General features: G+C 39.5%; 1 protein-coding gene across 1 annotated transcript in view; it reads right to left on the bottom strand.

Annotated features, from left to right (window-relative positions):
- The window catches only part of LOC126235300 (serine protease nudel-like), a 212,883-nt gene that overhangs the window by 29,298 nt on the left and 161,439 nt on the right, over positions 1 to 22,146 (bottom strand). The window contains exons 12-14 of the mRNA XM_049944025.1: positions 19,555 to 19,668; positions 4,348 to 4,519; positions 1,988 to 2,281 (exon numbers count right to left, since the gene is read on the bottom strand). Coding sequence (XP_049799982.1) covers positions 1,988 to 2,281; positions 4,348 to 4,519; positions 19,555 to 19,668 — 580 coding nt within the window. The remainder of the gene's footprint in view (positions 1 to 1,987; positions 2,282 to 4,347; positions 4,520 to 19,554; positions 19,669 to 22,146) is intronic.

Genomic DNA, 22,146 nt, shown 5'->3' with positions numbered 1-22,146 from the left:
CCGTGCGGAAGTCGCAGAAACTTCGGGGTCACCAATATGGCAAACGGGAGTATGGATAGCTGTATACACAACAAAATGTTCCCATAAATGTCTATACATACACATATTTCAGCACAAAGAAAGATACATGTGTAAACTATACAAGGTACAAAGGCTGACTGGAACATTAACATGGCAGCTCGTCAGAGCAGTTAGAGTTCGAAGATCATGCTTTACATGGTTGATGTGACCTATTGATGCCAAAAGGTGTTATATGATGTGATTTTTACAATTCACAGTCTCTCTTTGAAAATATGGAGTTACCACTCCCATTTTTCAGTCTTGCTCTAAGTATAATGGAATTGGAACATGCAGGAAGTTAGCCTTTTTTTGGTGCAATTTTCAGAGACATGCCATCTGAGAGCAGATAATATTTCTGTGAAGTGTTAACCAAGTGTATGCTGCTGTTCTTTTTCAGTTATTATTAATGACAAGTCTAATGAGAGGTTTTTAGTCACTTGAACAATGACATACACAAAGTTTACAAGTTGGCACTGATGATCATTTTAATTTTTTTTTTTTTTTTTTTTTTTTTTTTTTTTTTTTTTTTTGGCTAAGAATGCCTCTTGTGAATACACAGAGTTGTCTCAATGAAACCATCAGGCATAACAGAGAGGTAATACATTTAGTGCTACCACTAATTTTTGGTGCCACTAAATGAAGTAGCAGGACCAGGACAGTGCAGTCACTCATCTACCTGTACTTGTGGAGGAAAACTGATGTGGTACACCTCCACTTGCAACAGCAGACATCAATGCTGTTGACTGTCTTCCACTACAAGAATCATGGTGGGTTTTCATGTCTGCAGGTGCACACTGCCCTAAACTGCAGAGTTGCACCAGGACGGTGCATGTGCTGCTGCAAGTGTCCCACTTCAGCAACCCTGCTGCTGACATCGAGTAGACTGTTGGCTGGCCATCACATCAGTAACACCCACCCTGCTGCTGTCGCCACATGGCAAGGAGGTATAACTATACAGAACAATGCTACAAGTGCTGTATCTATTTTATTATAAAATGTTTGATTGGTAACACTATTTCCATGAGCCACCACTGGTCAGTATTCTAATGTCAACTCACCACGTCAACTCAGCTCACTGCTTCAACTAAACCCTGCCACTGTAGAGGCCATCTATACCCAGCCTCTATAAATAAGATTTGTCATTTCACATTTAGTAACCGTATAGATTATTCTTGTACTGAAGGCAACAGCATTCAGTTTGTCCCTAAAATCTTGCAATACTCTTAAAAAAAGCATTTGCTCTACTTTCAGACTTCCATTTTAAAATGTGTGATGTTACTGATTATTTTATCGTATATAGTAAAATGTCAGTTTCAAAGAGTTCTGGTTCAGCAGGCATCCACTATTAAACAACGCTGTGATCTTCATAAATCATGTGCTGACATTGCTAAATAATTTATACACATGGAAGGAAGGGGATTCAGCTAGTTGCAATTTGTTATTATTTTTCAGAACAACTACTAACTATAAACTGGTTGTAGCATGTTGTGTACTATGACCAGTACCCCTTATTAGGAGATTTTAGAAGTCAATTCCTTTGAAGATCTGTGTTGTTTCTTAGAGTAATTTAAACTCGCAGAAGTTGAGTGAGTCATTTTTCATACTGCATTAGTATGTAAAATTAAATATATCCATTTTTTAACAGTCTTTTGTGTATATTCATTTGTCACTGTTTAAAATGGCCTATCAGTAATGTTTCATCACAACAAACATTGGCACTTATAGTAATTTTTTACTCAGTAATGATGTCCAGCTCTAAAATATCTGGTCATGGGAAATGACAGCCTATGACCCGAAAATGCAGATCCATGAAAATCTCTGTGAAATATATTCAACAGGTAACTGGTTAGTAATGAGAAAGCACAGTAAAAACACCCGTAAATATGAGCTATTCAGAATTAATTATTGTAATTCATTTGTCTCCTACCTGGGATTAGGAGTTGCAGCTGTGACCACCCATTCATCAGTAATTAGAACACCAGCAGCAAGAGGCTCCTTTCCTCTGCGGTAGATAACTGCCAGCCAAGGCCAGGCATAGCCTTCATGATCCAGAGATGGGAGACTAAGAGCCTTGAGAGGGGAACTAAGGTAAGGCGCACAGCGCACTCTGAGGCCCTGACACATAGAATCTGCAGGTGTCACATCAAAGTGCTGTAAAGATGAATAACTGACAGCCACAGGAGCATCCACAACAGGAACCTGCTGGTAGTGTTCATAGCCGCTGTGTAACAGAGCATAATTGATGAGAAATAGATGTCTTACAAAATAAGTTCATGTTAACTATGATAATGGACATCTTTGATTGTAAATCAGATGAGATATGTACACTGCAGAATTGACACAATTATTTAAAGTACTAAAATACTTGGCACAAATCTGTTTTGAAGAAGACAGCCTAATTCAAACAATACTCTCTCTTATCCTTCAGCAAAGAACATAGAAATGTAATAAGTAGATACACAAGGGAACAAATTTAAAAAATCAACTACCTTACAAACAACGTTACTCATTTCTATTCTCTCCTTTTCTTTATTTGTTTCTATTATTATTTCCTTTGCATTCCTACAAATTGTTTAAATCATGGACTTTTTTCAGTCTGAAGAGAAATGTCAAATAGCTGAAATCTATATCTGAGAGAAATTTTCCTCTGGAGTCATGAACAAATCAGAACTACATCAGGCATTCGAACATGATAACTCCACATTGACAATGGCCTTCAAGTGTGAGTCATGTACCAACTCCTAAAACTATACTTTTACTCATCATTAAGGAGCAGTTTAGGATAGGTATGTGTGGTATACACCACTCCTAACAAACACCGAACAACGCGCTCCGGTACGCGGCCGCCAAATACATCGCTGGCCGCACTTCTCTGGGCAGCCCGCTGCTTCCATCACTGGCCATCTTCACACGCACGCTCCCTGACGTGGCTGAGAAATACATCGCTGGCCGCACTTCTCCGGGCGGCTCGCAGCTACCATCGCTTCCCGCCTTCGCGCGCGTGCATTTGTCAGCACACAGCAATTGGCTACGCCAGGAAACATTGTGATTGGTTTTCCCTAGAGAACAGCGACCCCAGCCGACAGCTCCATTAACTAGCAAGCCTTATATAAACCCGGCCGCCGCCGCAAACGACAGTTCTCATCGGGAAGTGCAGTACGCTGTGTTCCAGCTGCTTGTGGATGACTCGCCGCACCACTCGAGGTTACCTGGCTGCTCGGCGAAAAATCTTGCAACTTCACTTGGAGAGACTGAACTTCACTGGACTTGGGAATAATTATGGGACGTGCACCCCACCATGCACATTCGGACATTGGTATATCCAAACTTTAGTTCTGCATTACTTCTGAGAGTGAGCCTGGGTAGACGCTTGGCTAACATAATCGTTAAAAAGTGATTTGTGATTTAATAAACCAGACTGAAGAGGTTATTGTGTTATTCCTGGTTATAACAGTATGCTGACTGATATGGTAGGCTCCAAGAGGACATTTTCTCGGCAGAGTAAGAACTGTGTGTCAAGAAGCCATCAATGAGCAATGAAGCCAAATGCATTGAGTAGTATGCATGATTCTGTCTGTATGACTGTCTCTGTGTCTTTTTCTCCCCTCCCCATCCTCTACCCCCTCCTCCACCAACTGCAGAGTTTTGTAGAATTCTCTCAAGCAGTAATAATTGACTATATAATAGGTACTTGTTTCACCAATATTTAAATGAGTTTTAATTTGCTCATGCCATTTACTCATTTTGATTGGACATTTGGTCAGTATTTTCTCTTCTGTGTTAGAACCTGGTTCAGACAACAGTTATGCTCATTTAGGAGTTTCTGTGTACATTCTCTTGTCCACATACTAAATATATCTTTTGTATTCACTCACTGATATGCAAACATACATGAAATACAATGAATTTCCTTGTATCAAGAATTGTTTCAGTTTGAAAGAAGCAAAAGTAGTTGAATACGGAAAGATAAACTTCTAATTTGGAACACCTGTCAAAATTTATTGATTGTCATTCATGTTCAGAAACCCTGAATGTTACTAACTGAAAAAAAATTAGATGTTGCTTTTGTCTGTTGAAGAGTAGAATATTCGTACCATGCTATGTTGATTCAAAAACTAGATCATCTAAGGAGTTATATAAAAAGTATTGCAAGTACACAAGTTTATATAAGTTGTTTGGTAAAACAATCAACAACCAGAATTTTACCTAGAAGAAAATGTGGAGTCATGGATAACAAGCACTAAGAGATCACTATGTGCTTGTTAGTAAGTAAATACACAATTATACCTGAATCCAAGATAGTGACAGATGTCAGTGGCACGTGAAAAGGCATCACTGACATTATGAGAACAAAGAGGCCTCCACATTGACCCAATAAGATAGCTCAGTATTCCCTCTTGGTTCAGTGGAATTTGATGTTTATAATCAGGCTCTACTGCAGTTCCATTGATCAATGCAACTATAACAGACAAAAGTAATCACTGGAAAACAGAAATTTTAAATACAATTAGCAGAAATGATGATGTAATTAAATATCTCAAATTTTGATCAATGTTGGGCGCTTGATTTGGTACACCAAGAATTTTTAAAAAATAGTTATAAATATTTCTGCATTTTAGAATGCTTTAAAATATTTATCACCCAAGCTAAAATAAAACTTAGAAGTAACTGTCATATGATTTAGATCTTGCCAAGTTATTCAGCCAGTTTAAATCTCAAAAACAGTGATTCTCTTTATCAGTTGCTTTTGAAATTTAGACATGTCTTCTTTTGTTTTATGTTTATTTCGTATGATGATGACACACAGTGAAATATAGGAGAAATATGAAAGCTTGTGTAACAAAAGAAAAAAAAATAATTTAATTGAATGTTTTCTTTGCAGGCACTATGGGAGTGATACTTAAGTGTCTATAGTATATTGCTAGATTCCTCACTAAATACTTGTTCTTGAAATTAGCAAGTAGGCTTTTGTGAGATAATTGATGCCTTTCTTCAAGGGTCTGCCAGTTCACATTTTTCAACATTTCTGTGATTCTCTTCTGAGAGACAAACAATGGAAACTGCAGGTTGAAATATCAGCAATATAATGAAAAGATAGATTGCTGCTCAGCATAAAGATGACACACTAAGTTGCAGACAGGCACAACAAAAAGACACTTACACTTAGCTTTCAGCCAAAGTCTTCTTCAGTAAAGGAAAAAAAACACACACACACACACACACACACACACACACACACACACACATATATATATATATATATATATATATATATATATATATATATATAAAGAAAGATGATGAGACTTACCAAACAAAAGCGCTGGCAGGTCGATAGACACACAAACAAACACAAATATACACACAAAATTCAAGCTTTCGCAACAAACTGTTGCCTCGTCAGGAAAGAGGGAAGGAGAGGGAAAGACGAAAGGATGTGGGTTTTAAGGGAGAGGGTAAGGAGTCATTCCAATCCCGGGAGCAGAAAGACTTACCTTAGGGGGAAAAAAGGACAGGTATACACACACACACACACACACACATATCCATCCACACACATCCATCCACACATACAGAGGTGTCTCTTTCTTTTTAGATATATTTTTTCCACGTGGAATGTTTCCCTCTGTTATATATATATATATATATATATATATATATATATATATATATATATATATATATATATATATATATTCATTCACGCAATTAATCATGCATCACATGCACACATGACTGCCACAGCCACACTGCCTGGAGGCTGTGGGGCAGGGAAATGGGGAGGGGGTGGGGAATGGGGAGTGAAAAAGGAGAGGAGTGGAGAAGGGGAAAGATGGGTGGGTACATTGGCAGAGTGTGGCACACAAAGAGAGTGGGAGACAAGAATAAGGAGGAGTTGATAGGACAGAAAGCATGGAAACCATTGGGTGTAATGTTTGGGGCAGTAAGTTATTGTAGGTCAAGGCTGGGATGATTTTGGGAGCAGAGAATGTGTTGTACGGGTAACTCCCATCTGCACAGTTCAGAAAAACTGGTGGTGTAGGGGAGGACTCAGATGGCATGGGTAGCAAAGCAACAATTGAAAACAAGCGTGTTATGTTCAGCTGCATGTTGTGCCACAGGGTGGTCTGCTTTGCTTTTGGACACAGTTTTTCAGTGGCCATTCACCCTGGGGGACAGCAGGTTGGTTGTCATACTAATATAGAAAGCTGTACAAACATTGCAGCAGAGCTGCTATATTACATGGCTTTCACAGGTGGCATGGCCTCTGATGGGATAGGCTAAGCATGTGACAAGAGTGTAACAGGAAGTACAGGGTGGATGGATTGAGCAGATCTTGCACCTGGGTCTTCCATAGGGGTGTGACCCTTGTGGCAAGTGGCTGGGGTTGGGAGTGGCATAGGGATGGACAAGTATGTTGTGGAGGTTGGGTGGGCGACAGAACACCACTTTAGGAGGGGTTGGAAGGATTTTGGGAAGGATGTCCCTCATTTTAGAGCATGATGATAGGTAGTCAAAGCCCTGGTGGAGGACTTGGTTCAGTTGTTTCAGTCTGAAGAGGTATTGGGTGACGAAGGGGGTGCTCCTTTGTAGCTGGTTTTTGGGGGTGATGGGAGGATTGAGCGTTTGTCACTGCTGATACACCATCCATGGGTAGCCAAGCAGTATGGGAGGATTTTTTCATGTGGAAGGGATGACAGGTGTCAAAATGCAGGTATTGTTGGTGACTGGTGAGTTTAATGTAGACAGAGGTATGGATGGAGACATCAAAGAAAAAGAGATCAACACCCAGGAAGATGGCACAGTCGATTGAGGAGAACCAGGTGAAGTGGGTGAGAGGGAAGGTATTGAAGTTGTGAAGGAATGAGGATAGGTCGTTTTGGCCCTGAGTCCATGTTATAAAGACATCATCAAAGAATCTGAACCAGACTAGGGCTTTGTCGTTTTGGGACACTAGAAAGGTCTCCTGCAGATGGCCCATAAACTGTTTGGCATAGGATGCTGTCATGCAGGTGCCCGTGCTGTGCTGCTGGTTTGGTTGTATACCTTCACTTCAAAGGAGAAGTAGTTGTGAGTCAGGATGAAATTAGTAAGGTGTATGAGAAATGAAGTAGTGGGCCATTCCCAAACTCAACCCCTCACTGCGACGATCATGTCCCTGTGGAAGTCTTAGGTGCAAGACCTTCACAGGCCAGGCCATGTGTGAAAGCAGCCATTTCATATACCAGCTCTCCTGAATGATTGCACAACTGTCTGTGTTGGTAAAAGCCACCAACCAGCTGTCCCCATGGGTGAACAGTCTCTGCCAAACTGTGGTCAAGAACAAAGTAGACCAGCCTGTGGCACAAGATGCAGCTGAACACAACATGCTTTATTTCAATGGTTGCTTTGCTACCCAAGCCATCTGGATCCTGCTCTCCACCACAAGCTTTTCTGAACTGTGCAGACAGAAGTTATCATTACAACACTTCCACCTCTCCCAAAATTATCCCTGCCTCACCCTCAATTATCTACGGTTACCTCACCCTCCATCCAACACTTCCCAACCCTCCTGTCCTATCACCTTCTCCCTATTCTCATCTCCAACTATCTTTGTGTGCCACCCTCTGCCAATACACCCACCCATCTTTCCTCTCCCCCTCTCCTCTCCTCTTTTGCTCCCCGTCGCTCCCCCTCCCCACCTCCCTGCCCCAAAGCCTCTTGATGCTGTGTCTATTGGCTGTCTAGGCCCTGTGCTCTCTGCCAGACAGCGCTCTTCTCTACCCCTACCCAAACCCTGCTATTCCTTCCCCTTCCCTGACCCTCCAGATTGCTGCTTCCGTGCTACATGACATTTGCATTCTGGTACAAGCTGCCGGAGATGGCAGTCGTGAGTGCATGTGATGTGTGCTTACTTGTGTGACTGAATGTGTAGGTGTGTTAACTGATGAAGGCTTTGGCCAAAAGCTAAGTGTAAGTGTCTTTTCATCGTGCCTGTCTGCAACTTAAGGTATAATCTTTATTGTGAGTAGCAATCTATCTCTTCCTATATTGTTGATCTTCTGAGTGTAAAAGAAATCTATAACTGTTAATGCTGTCCATCTTGGTATTTGTTCAATTTGTTCAATATCCACTGTTGTAGTGTGATGCACAAATGATGGCAGTTTGTGCAGCTCAAGGAACGGACTGGGATTACATTGTTACAGATCCCAAGCAACTGTAGCAGGAAGGGCACAAACATGCTTTGTGCTTCTTGACATGTCTTCTTTATGGTAAGTAGCAATCTATCTTTTCCTCCATTGTTGATATTTCTACCTGGAGTTTCCATTGTTTGATTCACTGCAATCTCATTTAATGCTTGTACTGGCTATGACGTACAGAGTTCTCAAAATGTTACAGAACACTCAGAGGCTACTGGAGTGTGTATGATGTAGGTGCACAGAACAAGCCTAAACTTTAACTATATTTTTATTTGGTGTGAATCCCACACACTTGAAGGATATTCTAACAAGTGTTTCACAAGTGCTTTGTAAGCAATCTTGCTTTGTAAGCAATTTCCTTTGTAAACTTAGTGGATATTCCCAATAAACTAGCAGTCTTTGCATTGCTTTGAAATCTTATCAAAATCTTATTGGATATTTGTGCCACTGTTTTTTTTAATAGTACTTCATGATAGATAACTGCAGCTTCAACAAAAAGTCTCACATTAATGTTAACAGAGTCAGTCACATCATTAAGATACAACATTCTGCATTTGCTTTGCTACTCTCAATTTCCATTTCAGCCATCCATGAGAATGCCTCTGATAGCATTAACGTATGTCCAGAGTTTCTTTGGGCTTCTTGAGAGGTCTTTCCATAATATTCAAAATATGATCGTCATTGAGGGCTTCACATATTGTGTTTTTGACAGCCAAATACATTTCATTTAACCCCTCTCGATCATTGCTCCTCTTTTTTATATCTATTATGTAGTAACTTCTGTTTCTTTAGAAGTTTCTTTACAGAGATTGCATACGATAATGTGTCTCTCCTATCATGAACTGCTTTACTTTGTATAGATATACCCAGTACTTGTTCAACTATTCACCTAAACCTGAGCCACAGTTCATTGAACTTAACTGAATTTTATTTGATCCTGTAGGGTTACTTGGTGTACAGTGAATGTACATGTAATATAGGACATATCAAAGATACAAAAATATTGAATGTCACATACTTCCTAACTATTCTAACATCATTGATTATAATTAACAATATTTACAAATTTAATGTGAGCAGCATTCATCAACACTCTAAAATTCCTTTTCCACTAGATAGTCTTTTAGATTCCTTGAAAACTTAGTGTTGTGCATGTTGTCACGAAGTTTTTTAGGCAGACTTCTTAGTAATTTGGTACCTGAGTACTGGGGTCTTTTCCAAGCATTGTCTGTCAGTGGTGTATGCTTTGTATGTCATTCTTCCTCCGTGTGTTGTGGAATGTATACTAGCATTTGTGGGTATATATGTGCAAGGATGAAAAAGTTAAGATATCTAGTCTTTTGAAGCAGTTTCTGCATGTTGCAGATTTGAATGTTCGAGTTTCCCCACACTACCACTCCACACTGTGCACAGAAGCTGTTTATCTGCGTACTGTGTTAGTTGCCTTATTAGAAATATGATGGAGCTGAGTTTCTTACAGACAGAATTAATATGTTGTTTCCATTTTACATATTGTTTCCTGTTGCTTAGATATGATTCTATACACTTCCCTGCTTGCCCTAAAATACCATAGTTTTCCAATTTTCTTATCAGTATTTCATGGTCAATAGTGCCGAATGCTTTGGAGAGATCCAGAAACATGGCAGATACAAATTGTTTTTCATCTAAGGACTGTATAATGTATTCTGTCAGATTGGCAATTGCTGTTTCTGTAGAACTACTCTTTCTGAAATCATGCTATGATGGTATGAGAATGTTGTATTTGCCCAGATAATCAACTAATCTATTATACATAAACATTTCCAGGATTTTTGAGAAACCTGATATCAGTGAAACTGCCTTGTAGTTGTTGGGGTCGTCCTTATCCCCTTTCTTGCACACTGGTACCACCCCACTATATTCAGTTTTTCTAGAAAAATTCCGCCTCTGAGAGAGCTGCTTGCTATATCCAGCAATGGTGAGGTCATTTGCTCACTTACTTACTTTACTACATGATTTGATAGTTCGTCATTACCAGCTGATTTCTTGGACTTCAGTTTCTGTTCAGTTTTCCTCAGTTCATCTTCTGTGACTGGTTTCAAGGACATGTTATTGCTTGATTTTTATGATAACTTAGTAACCTCCTTTTGTGGACTATTTCTTTCCAGTTTTAAGTTCTGTACCACATTATATAGCTACCACTGAGTATGTTAGATATTTGTCTACCAACTGTAACCACTGTGTTGTTTATTTTCATTGACCTGATACCTGTTTCTTTGCTTGATCCAGCTTTTTCCTGTCTTTCACTATTAACTGCATCCCAAGCTGCCTTTGTCTTGTTTCTTGAGTTCATTTTGTTAGTATTAATTGCTCTTGATTTTGCCTCTTGTATTATTTCTGTATACTTCTTTTGTAGTATTTTCAGCTTCATCCCTCTATCTCTGATCCAGCATCTTCCTGCGCAGTTCTATTATTTCACTGGTAATCCACTTTGTCTGATCTTGCACCTTTTCCTATCAGTTTACTTTGGGGAATGCTATATCAAAATGACATTTAATTGTTGTAATAATTGAATTATATTTTTCGTTTACATTCTTCCACTGAGATGTATGCAGAAAAAAATACCAGATTATCTTGAAACTCTGAACTGAAATAATAATACCACAAGAAGAGTTAGTAGTTCTGCAAATTTCAGTTACCGTATTTACTCGAATTTAAGCCGCACTTTTTTCCGGTTTTTGTAATCCAAAAAACCGCCTGCGGCTTAGAATCGAGTGCAAAGCTAGCGGAAGTTTTGAAAAATGTTGGTAGGTGCCGCCACAACGAACTGCCGTCGAATATATGTAGTGCTACACAGGCATGGTTTGTAGGCACAAAGATAAATACTGGCGCCAAAACCTATGCGTCAGTAAATAAATTTAAAAAAAAGGTGGAAGACGACCTTTTGTTCTCCGCCCCGAGTTTCGACCCATGCATTTTCATACATTATCCAACGAAGTAAATACAAACTCCGTATTGTTCATCTTCGAATGTAGCAGAATTTCAATGTACTACGAAAATACGACTGGCAAGTAGTGATGGGGAGCTCGTGAATGAGTCGTTCAAATGAACGCTTCACTCCAGTGAAGTGTGAACTAACCACTCAATTTCAAAGAACTGGTACTTCAAACTCTTCACAGATAGCACACTCCACACTTTTTTCTAGTTCACTCACTCTCTTCCCCTCTCCCTCCCCCAGTACATCGGCGCTACGTCACTCATTCTCCCTTCACTTCAGTCCTCCCTCCACTGCCTGTCGACGAATCGCGCGGTGTTTGTGGTGAACGATAGGGATAGGAGGGGTTACGCGTTGAGGGGCGAGGGGAAGGTAGCGTCAGCTGCTTCCTGCAGTGCTGACATCATTACCAGCGACTATTTGTGCAGTTATACTTCGCTTCCACGGGTAAGCTACCGTTGGCAGCGCTTGCAGACAAATGAATATTAAAATACAAACGAAGAGGCTGGCTGTGTGAGTACGCACAGCCAACATGAAATTAAAATGCTTACCTTGTGAGTCTGGAACTGAAGCATGCGTGGAATCCACGCTTGAAAGATAATCGTTCATGTAGGAATGTTTATCTCGTACACATTATTGTAATAATTACACTAAATGTCAATTTGAGGATTGTCCTAATTAAATTTTAAAAAAATACACACATATATTTATGAATAAGCATCAACGGATTTGGTGAATCTTCAGAGATTTCCGTTTAAAAACATGATTTGTTCCACTTTTTTCCCTGTCAGACGATTTCTTCTGTCAGTTATAAGGTGTCCTGCCTTCGAGAACACTCTTTCACACGGCTTGGAGGTTGCGACAATACACAGTCGTATTTTTGCAAGTTCAAAGAGCGAGGGGTATACTGACAGCCGTTCAGACCATCACTGAAGTGGATTGCCTTGTCTCTGTAGCAGGGGCTCTTGTAAGTATTCGTCCACTTCCACTATTGCAGCAGCTCTCGGGTGTGGATTACTCTGCAGCCTGGAAAACACTTCATCAAATTCGAGCCAGAGACTGGAAGTAGATTCAGTGGTTGGAACTGAGATTGTTGCAGTAGCAGTGGATGTATTCGTCACAAATTTCTCACAGTGCCTCCATCAGGTTTAATTTCACCTTCTCAGCAGAATTTTTATCAGAAAAACCATGTAATTTGAACCGGGGATCCAATGCAGTTGCTTCCGCGAAAATGGAATTTTCCTCTATATTTCTAAATCGTCGTTTTAGGTCTTCAGCTAACTTTTCGGCCATCTGTTGCACGTCTGCATGAATTTCAGTGTTATTAACAAACCTGCAACACCATTTTTTCAACGAGCGACTAAGGAGTATAACTTTAGAAGCAGTGACAACGTTTTCACTTGACATTTCCTCAGTGCAGTCTTTGAAAACTTTCAACAGTTCACAGGCTTGTGCTACACTTGAAATGCCCTCTGCAGTCAGATTTGGAAGATCCGGATAATTCAGAGTGATAACTGTCATTAGGGAATTCTTAACCTCGATTATTCTTCGCAGCATATCATAGGTTGAATTCCATCTTGTAACAGTGTCCTGTTTTAGTGTCAGAACTGGCTCTTTTAACTGTTCCTGCATCTTTTTCAGTTTCGTGCAGGCCTGCGAACTTCTTTTAAAAAATTCAACAATTTTTTTTACTTTATTCAGAATGGGTTGAATGTGCGGAAGCCCATTCTGAACAATTAAATTGAGTGTGTGCGCAAAGCAGGGGATGTGTTTCCAGGCTGTGAGTCTTATAGCTCCCACAATATTAGCAGCGTTGTCGCTGACGACACACACGACTTTTTCTTGAATGCCCCATTCCCTTGTGACACGTAGCAGTTCTTCCGAGAGTTTTTCTGACGTGTGCCTTTCGTCGTATTTAAAGCACTCTAGGAGGGAAGACGCCAGCTCCAGGTCTTTAACGTAGTGTGCTGTCACCGACAAATAACTCTCATTTGTAGTTGAGGTCCACCCATCCATTGTCAGCACAACCGCTTCCGCAGAATTAATTTTGGCTCTCACAATTTCTTATATCATGGCGTACTGTTGTTGTAGCAGCGTATTGGAAATGGTCTCCCGAGATGGCATTCTGTAAGCACCATTCAGTTTGCCTGCAAAATTTTGGAAATGTTTGCTTTCCACTATGTTGAAGGGCAAATAATCCTTTACAACAGTCTGCAGAAGTGCGAAATCTATCTCCTGATTTCTTTTGTTAGAAAGAGGTTTCGGAAAATACATGGGTAATGTTCCGTGATATTGAGGTCTGCTTTCTGATACTGAAGTGATACTGTTATTATGTGGCACCAACTGCTGTTCGCTTCTGGCATTTGCTGATGTTGGTTCCGGATTGTCCGGGTTTTTTATCCAACAAATATCGGAAGATGCAGGAGCAGGGGGCGCTAAGCGCCTGACTGACAATGACGCTGTTGGATGCAGCACTCGAACATGACGCGCTAGATTAAATGTATTTCCTCCTTTATATGAAATACACTTAGAACAATAATTGCACTTTGCTTTACCATCACCTAAATCGGCGAAGAAACCCCAAATCTCACTACTTCTACGCGATCGCGAGTTGCTGGCCATTGTATAAGAGTGAACAGACACAAAAACTGCTTTCCAAAGAAAATAAAGAGGGATTTTACCTGAAATCGTACCAATGCCTACAGGTGACAATTTACGTTTTGAATTTGGAGGGTTATTATTCTCAACAAAAATAAAATCTACAGGAAAACTTCTGAATAATTACTTTACGTAGGTATATAGACTTTGTAACAGTGGTAAACATACTCATTCTATTTTGGATTAAACTTTAAAAGGAACAAAATTGGACTGCATTTCGTTGGTAGCCCTAGTTTTCAGTCCATGAGTACAACAAAATAGGTTTCACTTGGCAGATAAAGACTTTTTTGGGCGCTTCATTAGAAAATGTCGAGCAAGATTAAATGTAATACCTTCTTTATATGTGACAGGTTTCTCTGTTTATCTTTCCTTTGTCCCCTTCGACCATGTTCTATTTAACTCTCAGACTCTGTAAGAGCGTAAAAAGTTGCGTTCTCGTTACTGCATAGTTCGGCCATCTGTTGGTAAAATTATGAAGTATTACGAAGCTTTATTGTACGAGCGAGGCGAAGCGAGCGTAGCCGCGGCTGAGCGGCGAACTGGGCAACTTCGCCAGCCTTCCGTACTTCACGAATGAACTACTTCATTTGAACGCTTCACGGCAAAGAGTGAAATGAATGAAGTAGTTCACGGGAATGAACGAGCTCGACCCATCTCTACTGGCAAGGCTGTTTGGGATGTTTGTCAATATGGCCAACTATACGTTCTGAAATTTTTCCTACCTGTGACAAGAGATGGTTGCTAATAGGAACTTGTATGAATTGTGAATCACATGCAGTATTCTCTTCACCATAAGAACAATACGAATATAAACATTTTGCCATGTTTTCTTTCGTGTTTGCTGCTATCTCATTTAAATCCTGCCTGCCTAATAAACTACGAAACTAGAGTGAGACAACAGCAAACGCAGAAGAATATACGTATCGTGTCATGTTTATATTCGTATTAACTGATACAGTCAGAAGTGAAACACGGCAGCTGACTAGATTTTCAACTCTAAGATGACTCTAATTTCTGTGCAGAATTTTATGTACTAAAGAAGCGGCCGCAAAGATTTTCAAACGGAGAAAAACTTTCGCCTAACTCTCGTTCAGAACATGTTCTATCATACGCAGTCTATTATTTGGTTCTTGTTGATCATTATCAAAGAAAGCAGCAGTGTAAGTAACAACAAATAGTAGTCTCTTGCCATTGTTTCGCTAATGAGACGATTCCTCTCTCTTTTTTTTTTTTTAATTGTTAGCGGCAGTAGCGCGCACAAAAGCAAGCCATGCCGCGAGCGGCGACAGACCGTAAACACGCACTATCAGAATGCGACAAACAATGCATGACACAGTACAGTAATGCATTTTCAGCTTAGAGAGGCGTAAACACCTATAACAAAGAATACGGCACTTATCAGATCGAAGCAAAATAAGCAATAGATTCAAACCAGACGAAGCACGGGAAAAAGTAAGGGTACCCGTATAAATACGGACGGAGCGCCTGACGCACAGCAATGGCTACCTGGTAAAGCTTAACTGCTAAGCTTACGACTCGAACCAAACCACTACAGCTGTATCGTCATTCATTCAACCTAAATTGTGTCTCATATTACAATGGACCAACTTTGATTCGATTTGGAGGTGCGGCCTAAAACTTTTCTCTCCCCTTGAATTTCGAGTCTCAAATTTAAGGTGCGGCTTAGATTAGGGAATTTTTTTTTTCCTTTATTTCGAGTCTCATTTTTCAGGTGCGGCTTAGATTCGAGTGCGGCTTAGATTCGAGTAAATACGGTACCTAGCAGTAATAATTATAAAGATATACCAGAAGATTGGATTAGAGTCAAGCTTTATGCATCAGTCAGAAGATCTGGTAGATGCTGCAAGTGTGCTAGCTTTCATCTTGTGCTCCAATGATGTGTTAAGTGCTAATCACACCATCCATTGTTAACTGAGCATGTCAATTAATTTCATACTGCTTCCTTATATGTTTTGTTAATGTATACTTTCAGTCACTTCATATTCCTCAAGGTTCTCCTTCTTGATGGGATCTGTAGAACGGAATGAATGAATTAATGAGTGAGTGAGTGGGTGAGAGAGAGAGGGAGAGGGAGGGAGAGAGAGAGGGAGAGGGAGGGAGGGGGGGAGAGAGAGAGAGAGAGAGAGAGAGAGTTAGTCAAAGTACAAATGAGTTAAAACAAATGCCCAAATGGCTTTTGCCTGTCAAGGTTTGCAATGAAACTTTCTGTAACAGAAAGAAGTTTCTGCTAAGAGCAGATGTTAATGGGTATCAACAAATCTCACAAGCATGACATGCTATGGAGACTGCATGATTGATTGTGCTGTAGGTGTGATTAGCACTTGACATCACTGGAGCACAAGATGTGTTATATCTTAAGAAATTCACAACCATTGCACAGTAATTAAATAATGTCATCCTATCAGGAATGACGTGTTACAAAATGCACTGCTGATTTTATATTTCTGTGGGACAATATTCATAATGGAAGTCAATGCTCTGGTAATTGAGGCAATAAATGTAATAATAAATGTGTCTTTCATGGACTCCAGACTTTATGAGAACTAAAGTGGAAAAAAGCAAACAACAGTGTAAAAATGGAAGACAAAGTAAAGTGAAAAATGCTAAAGTAAATGCAAAAGATGGCAGTAACAATAGTTGATAGAATTTAAAAAAATGAAATATAAGAATGGAGAAAAAGAGTATACAAATAAGAAATGGAGTAAGGAAGGTTGTGATGAGAAAATAAGAATGAAGAATGTAGTGTAAAGAAATACCACCAACAGGTGTCTTTGTTTGAGCAATATGTGACTTATCTGCAGCAGGAATGGAGGACATGCTAATGTCAGATTTTGCAATAGAGGCACTCATATGATTAAGAGCTTTGGGGTAAAATGATTCAGTTAGGAGTATTGTGGTCCAAACAAAGATCTATGGATGGTGAAATATGTTCTAAATTACCTGGAAAGGGATTTTGGCATTTCAGAATATGTTTTAAGGGATGGGTTGGGGAAATTTGGAAAGAAGGAGCACGTCACTTAGACTGCAGTTTGAGAGGGACAAACCTGCTATGAGGACAAAGGGAGACAAAAACAAAGGAGAAGGCTTTAGAAAGAGTAGGAGAGGAAAGACAGTACATTGGGAAACCTGTCCCTCTCATTGTCAAGACACTGACAGTACACCATCATTTCCTAATCCAGAATGAAGAGCTAACTTTGTACCCTTTAGCTCTTCTATAAATATTCTTTCTTTTTCTTGTTCCATTCTTTACCTTGGTAAAGTGAACAAAAATTTCTCAGTTATAGAGATTCAGCTGTAGTTTTTGATTTATTTGAAACTGCTTGATTCCTGTTAGTCTACATCTACATCCACATCTACATACATACTCCACAAGCCACCATAGGGTGTAAGGTGGAGGATACCATGTACCACTCCTAGTCATTTCATTTTCTGTTATACTCAGAAATAGAGCAAAGGTAAAATGATTGTGTGCAAGCCTCTGTACAGGCTCTAGTTTCTTTCACCTTAAATTTCATGGTCCTTATGCAAAATGTATGTTGGTGGCAGTAGAATGATCTGCAGCCAGCCTCAAATGCCAGTTTTCTAAATTTCCACAATAATACCTCATGAAAAGACCATTCTCTTCCCTCTAGGAATTCTCATTTGAGTTCACAAAGCATCTCCATAGTATTTGCATCTTGATCGAACCTACTGGTAACAAATCTAGCAGCAAGCCTCTGAATTGCTTTGTCTGAGCTGGTGGGGATCTCAAACATTTGCAACCTGGTGGTGTTCCCAAACACTCAAGCAGTACTCAATTATGGGTCACACAGGCATTTTATATGCTGTTTCCTTTATAAATGAGCTACACTTTACTGAAATTCTCCCAATAAAATGAAGTCAAACCTTCACCATCCCTACTTCAATCTGATGTGCTCATTCCATTTTGTACTGATTTATAATATTACATCTAGATATTTGATTGATATGACTATTCAAGCAGCTCATTATTAATGCTATATCCAAATGTTACAAGATTGTTTTTCCTGCTCATCTGCATTAGCTTACATTTTTCTATACTTAGAGCAAACAGCCACTCATCACAACTAGAAATTAAACCTAAGTCACCTTGTATCCTTCTACAGTCACTCAACAATAACATCTTCCCATACATTGTAGCATCAACAGCAAACAGCTGTAAATTGCTGCCTACCCTGTCCATCAAATCATTTACGTATAGAGAAAACAAGAGCAGTCCTGTCACATTTACCTGGGGAAATCCTGATGATATCTTTGTCTCTGATGAACACTCACCATCAAGGAGAATGTAATGGCTTCTATTACTTAAAAAGTCCTCAACCCACTCAAATATCTGAGAGCTAAATTCATATGCTTGGACCTTCATCAACAATGTACACTGGGGCATCATGTCAAATGCTTTCTGGAAACCTAGGAATATGAATCTGCTGTTGCTCTATCCATGGTTTGTAGGATATCACATGAGAAAAAGGCAAGCTGAGTGTCAGGCAAATGATGCTTTCTAAATTATCAACCACAAGGAAATTTATTATATTCAGACTCAGAATGTGTGCAAGAATTCAGCAGCAAACAGATGCTAAGGATATTGGTCTGTAATTATGCAGGTTCGTTTTTTCACCTTGCTTATATATAGGAGTCACCTCCACTTTTTTCCGGTGACTTGGGACCTTACACTGGGTGAGAGATTCATAATAAATGCAAGCTAAGGAAGGGGTTAATGCCGTAGAGTACTCTCCATAAAACTGAATTGGGATTCCATCTGGACCTGGCAACTTATTTGTTTTCATGTCTTTCAGCTGCTTTTCTATGCCAGGGATGCTTATTTCTATGTCTTCTGTGCGGGAATCCGTGAAATAGTCAAATGAAGGTATGTACTGAGATGAAAGAAATTAAATATGGAAACCTCTATTAACAGGTCTGTTTTAACTGGAGTCTCATATTTTATCATTGTGGAACAGTCACCAGAGTTACTTGAACTGAAGAAACAGTGCTTACTTTTTAAAATCTACTACTTCATTAAGTTGAAAAGAAATTCTAACTCCAAAATAAGATGTGATATGCATGTACTGGAGGGGAATTACCACATTTTAGGAATTTATATAATGTTTCATTCATTAACTGTGGCAGTATTCTTTAATTGTGTCAGGCTATTTTTATTTCTATGGCATTTGATGTAATAGTGTTCAGATGTCACTACAATACACACTGAATGGAAATGAGCGTTTGGCATCATTGGCCAGGAGGCCCCTTACGGGGCAGGTCTGGCCGCCTTGCTGCAGGTCTTATTACATTCGACGCCACATTGGGCAACCTGTGTGCCAGATGGGGATGAAATGATAATGAAGACAACACTACACCCAGTCCCTGAGTGGAGAAAATCCCCGACCCAGCCAGGAACCGAACACAGGCCCCTTAGGACAGCAGTCCGTCACGCTGACCATTCAGTTATTGGGGTGGACACAATATACACTATTTCGCTACCATTAAATTACAATAGTCTGACTGCAATTCTGATAAATTTTACATCAATAATCCCAAATATTTTGTGCAGATAATGCTCCAAAGCTTCCAAGTATTTGACGAAAGAAGATATGACATCATTAATGCAATTAAATTTGTAAAGATAAGTACAAATTTACTTACAGCAATCCTTCTCATCTTCACTGAAGTAACAGTCCACATGCTGGTCACATATTTGAGTTTCATTAATACATTTTTCACTTCTTACACACATTGATTTACCCGTGCTGCACAGTTCTGGAACAGACACATGGTTAATGTTCAGACTTATTGTCTTATCTTACATGTCCTCTATCTGTGTTGTATTTCTAACATGATTCAAAACTACAATGACAAAAACAAAATATCTCTGAATTGTAAATTATATACAGAACCCAAATTCGAGTACAGATATATCAGAAACTATTTCTGCCTCTGGTAGCATTTATACATAAAGATTCGGTATTGCAGATGAATTTCATATTTCACAAATGAGCATCAGGCTATTCTTGAAATTAAGTTTTACATAACTTTAATGTAAGCAATGGAGACTACAGAACATCTGTATATGAGAATGATTTGATATGTACCTGTGTTCAAAGACAGATGTCACCATGAACACAAGTTAGTGTTACGCTCATTTTCTGCTTTTAGTGGGATGATGTTAAAGTAAAAATGATACTGATTCATCGATTACTTTGGATTTGGCAGCCACTTCAGTGAATTGGGCTAGGTGGGTTTTACCAAAAAGTAGATGCTGTCTATGGTGATTGTACACCATCAGTGATAACAGATATTTGTTCAATGAATTTAAATGTGACTGAACATCTGTTTCTGATTAAGTTCACCCTGGGCACCTGGAAATTGTGGTAACCAAAGAAATCACTGAAGAAGTCCAGGATATGATTCATCATATATGATCATCAAATGGAAGTGCATGAAGTAGCAGAAGCTGGAGGTTTGCTGATAAGGAAGGTAATATTTTATGTAATAGTTGATGATGCAAAAAATGTTGACTCAGTGGGTCCCACAATTGCTGTTTGTGGGCAACAAGGAAGTTGAGACCAAAGTGCGAGTTTAAAGAGCTTTTTAGATGGTGGGACTTGGATCCATTGGGAACCAAGCAACACTATAAAGAATACCCTGATGAAACTTCTCTAAAGAAGGTGAAGATAAAAAAATATTGTGTCATTTGCTTGGGATGCACAGAGGCTACTTAGAAAAAAGAAAAATGGTCACTCAGCAATACTACAGTGAGGTACTGGACCACTGTGACACAAAATTGAAGGAAAACACTACCCCATTTGGTGAAAAAGGAAGTTATGTTTCACCATGACAACACATCAACACATTCATCAGTGTTGTCAACACAACAGTGCTTGAATTGCAGCCACACTCCCCAGTATAACCTGACATGGGTTTCTGTGATTCCATTTTGTTCCCCAACATGGAGAAATGGTTGAAGGAAAAATTCTGCTCAAATCAAGAGATCCTTAAGACAAGGTGTACTTCAGAGAGCATGATAATTCCTATGTTTTGAAGGGATTAAAAGTAGGCAGCATTAGAAAAAGAGTATATCTGTAAAGTGAGATTATGTTGAAATATAATTTGTTTTCAAGAAAATTATGTCTTTGTTCCTAACATCTAACTCTTCTACAGTAGAGGCCTAGATTCAGTTCTTGATTCTTCTGCCTAGTCATCCACTATTTAGATTACATGGTATATACATTATATATGAGGTGCATTAAAACAGAAGTAAGCTGGAGGCTGTGAAATAAAAACTGCTTAAAAATTCATAATGTCATTGCCTGAAGAAGAAGTTGTGATTCCTATAAGAACACTGAGGTCCCAAACATGCCGTTAGAGGGACAAAGGCATTCACCCACATGATGGAAAAAATGAGCAAGTTCACTCAGTCAGTCTGAAGACAATGAAATGGAGGCTTTAAAAGAAGAGCAGAGGCATGTAGTGCATTTCTCAGCTGTGGACGGAGTGCAGGGAATGGAAATTTGTTGAAGAATGGCACTAGTGTACGGAGAGCACTGCATGCCCATTGCTAGCATCAATGCATGGCACAAGAAATTCATGGAAGAACGGGTGTCCTTGACTGACAACACATGATCCGGAATGCCACACCACATTACCAATGACAGTGTCCAGCTGGTAAATGCCCATATTATTCAAGACTTGTGAGTTGGTGTAGCAGCCATTGTGGCAGAGGTCGGAGTGAATGTTGGAAGTTTTCTTGCCATAATTAAGAACAGATAGAATTTTCACAAAATTGTGCACCCAATGGGTGCCTTATAGTCTTCAATTAGCACAGGAAGCATATCAGCTATGAATCTGTCCTGAATATCTGCAGGACTATGTCAAGAAAGGGAATGAGTTCATGTCATCAGTCGTCACTGGAGATGAGACATGATGTCATCACTTTGAACCCAAGTCAGAATAACAAAGTAGAAGCATTCATGGTCACCATCATACAAAAATCCAAAACCATCCACATAACTGCAGGAAAAGTTATGCTCGCCTTCTTCTTTGACTGAAATGGCCCCCCTTCCTATCAACTTACTGCAGCATTAGATAATACTGAATGTGCACCAACCGTGATGACCCTGCACAAAATGATCAAATCAAAATGATTAGGGCAGCGCACACACAGGGTCATTTTTCTCCATGACAGTTCAAGGCCCCACACAGCTAACACAGTCAGATAGTTCTTACAGACATTCAAAT

The sequence above is a fragment of the Schistocerca nitens genome, chromosome 2 (genome assembly GCF_023898315.1).
Source record: "Schistocerca nitens isolate TAMUIC-IGC-003100 chromosome 2, iqSchNite1.1, whole genome shotgun sequence".
Lineage (NCBI taxonomy): Eukaryota > Metazoa > Arthropoda > Insecta > Orthoptera > Acrididae > Schistocerca > Schistocerca nitens.
This window is presented reverse-complemented; position numbering and strand designations above follow the sequence as displayed.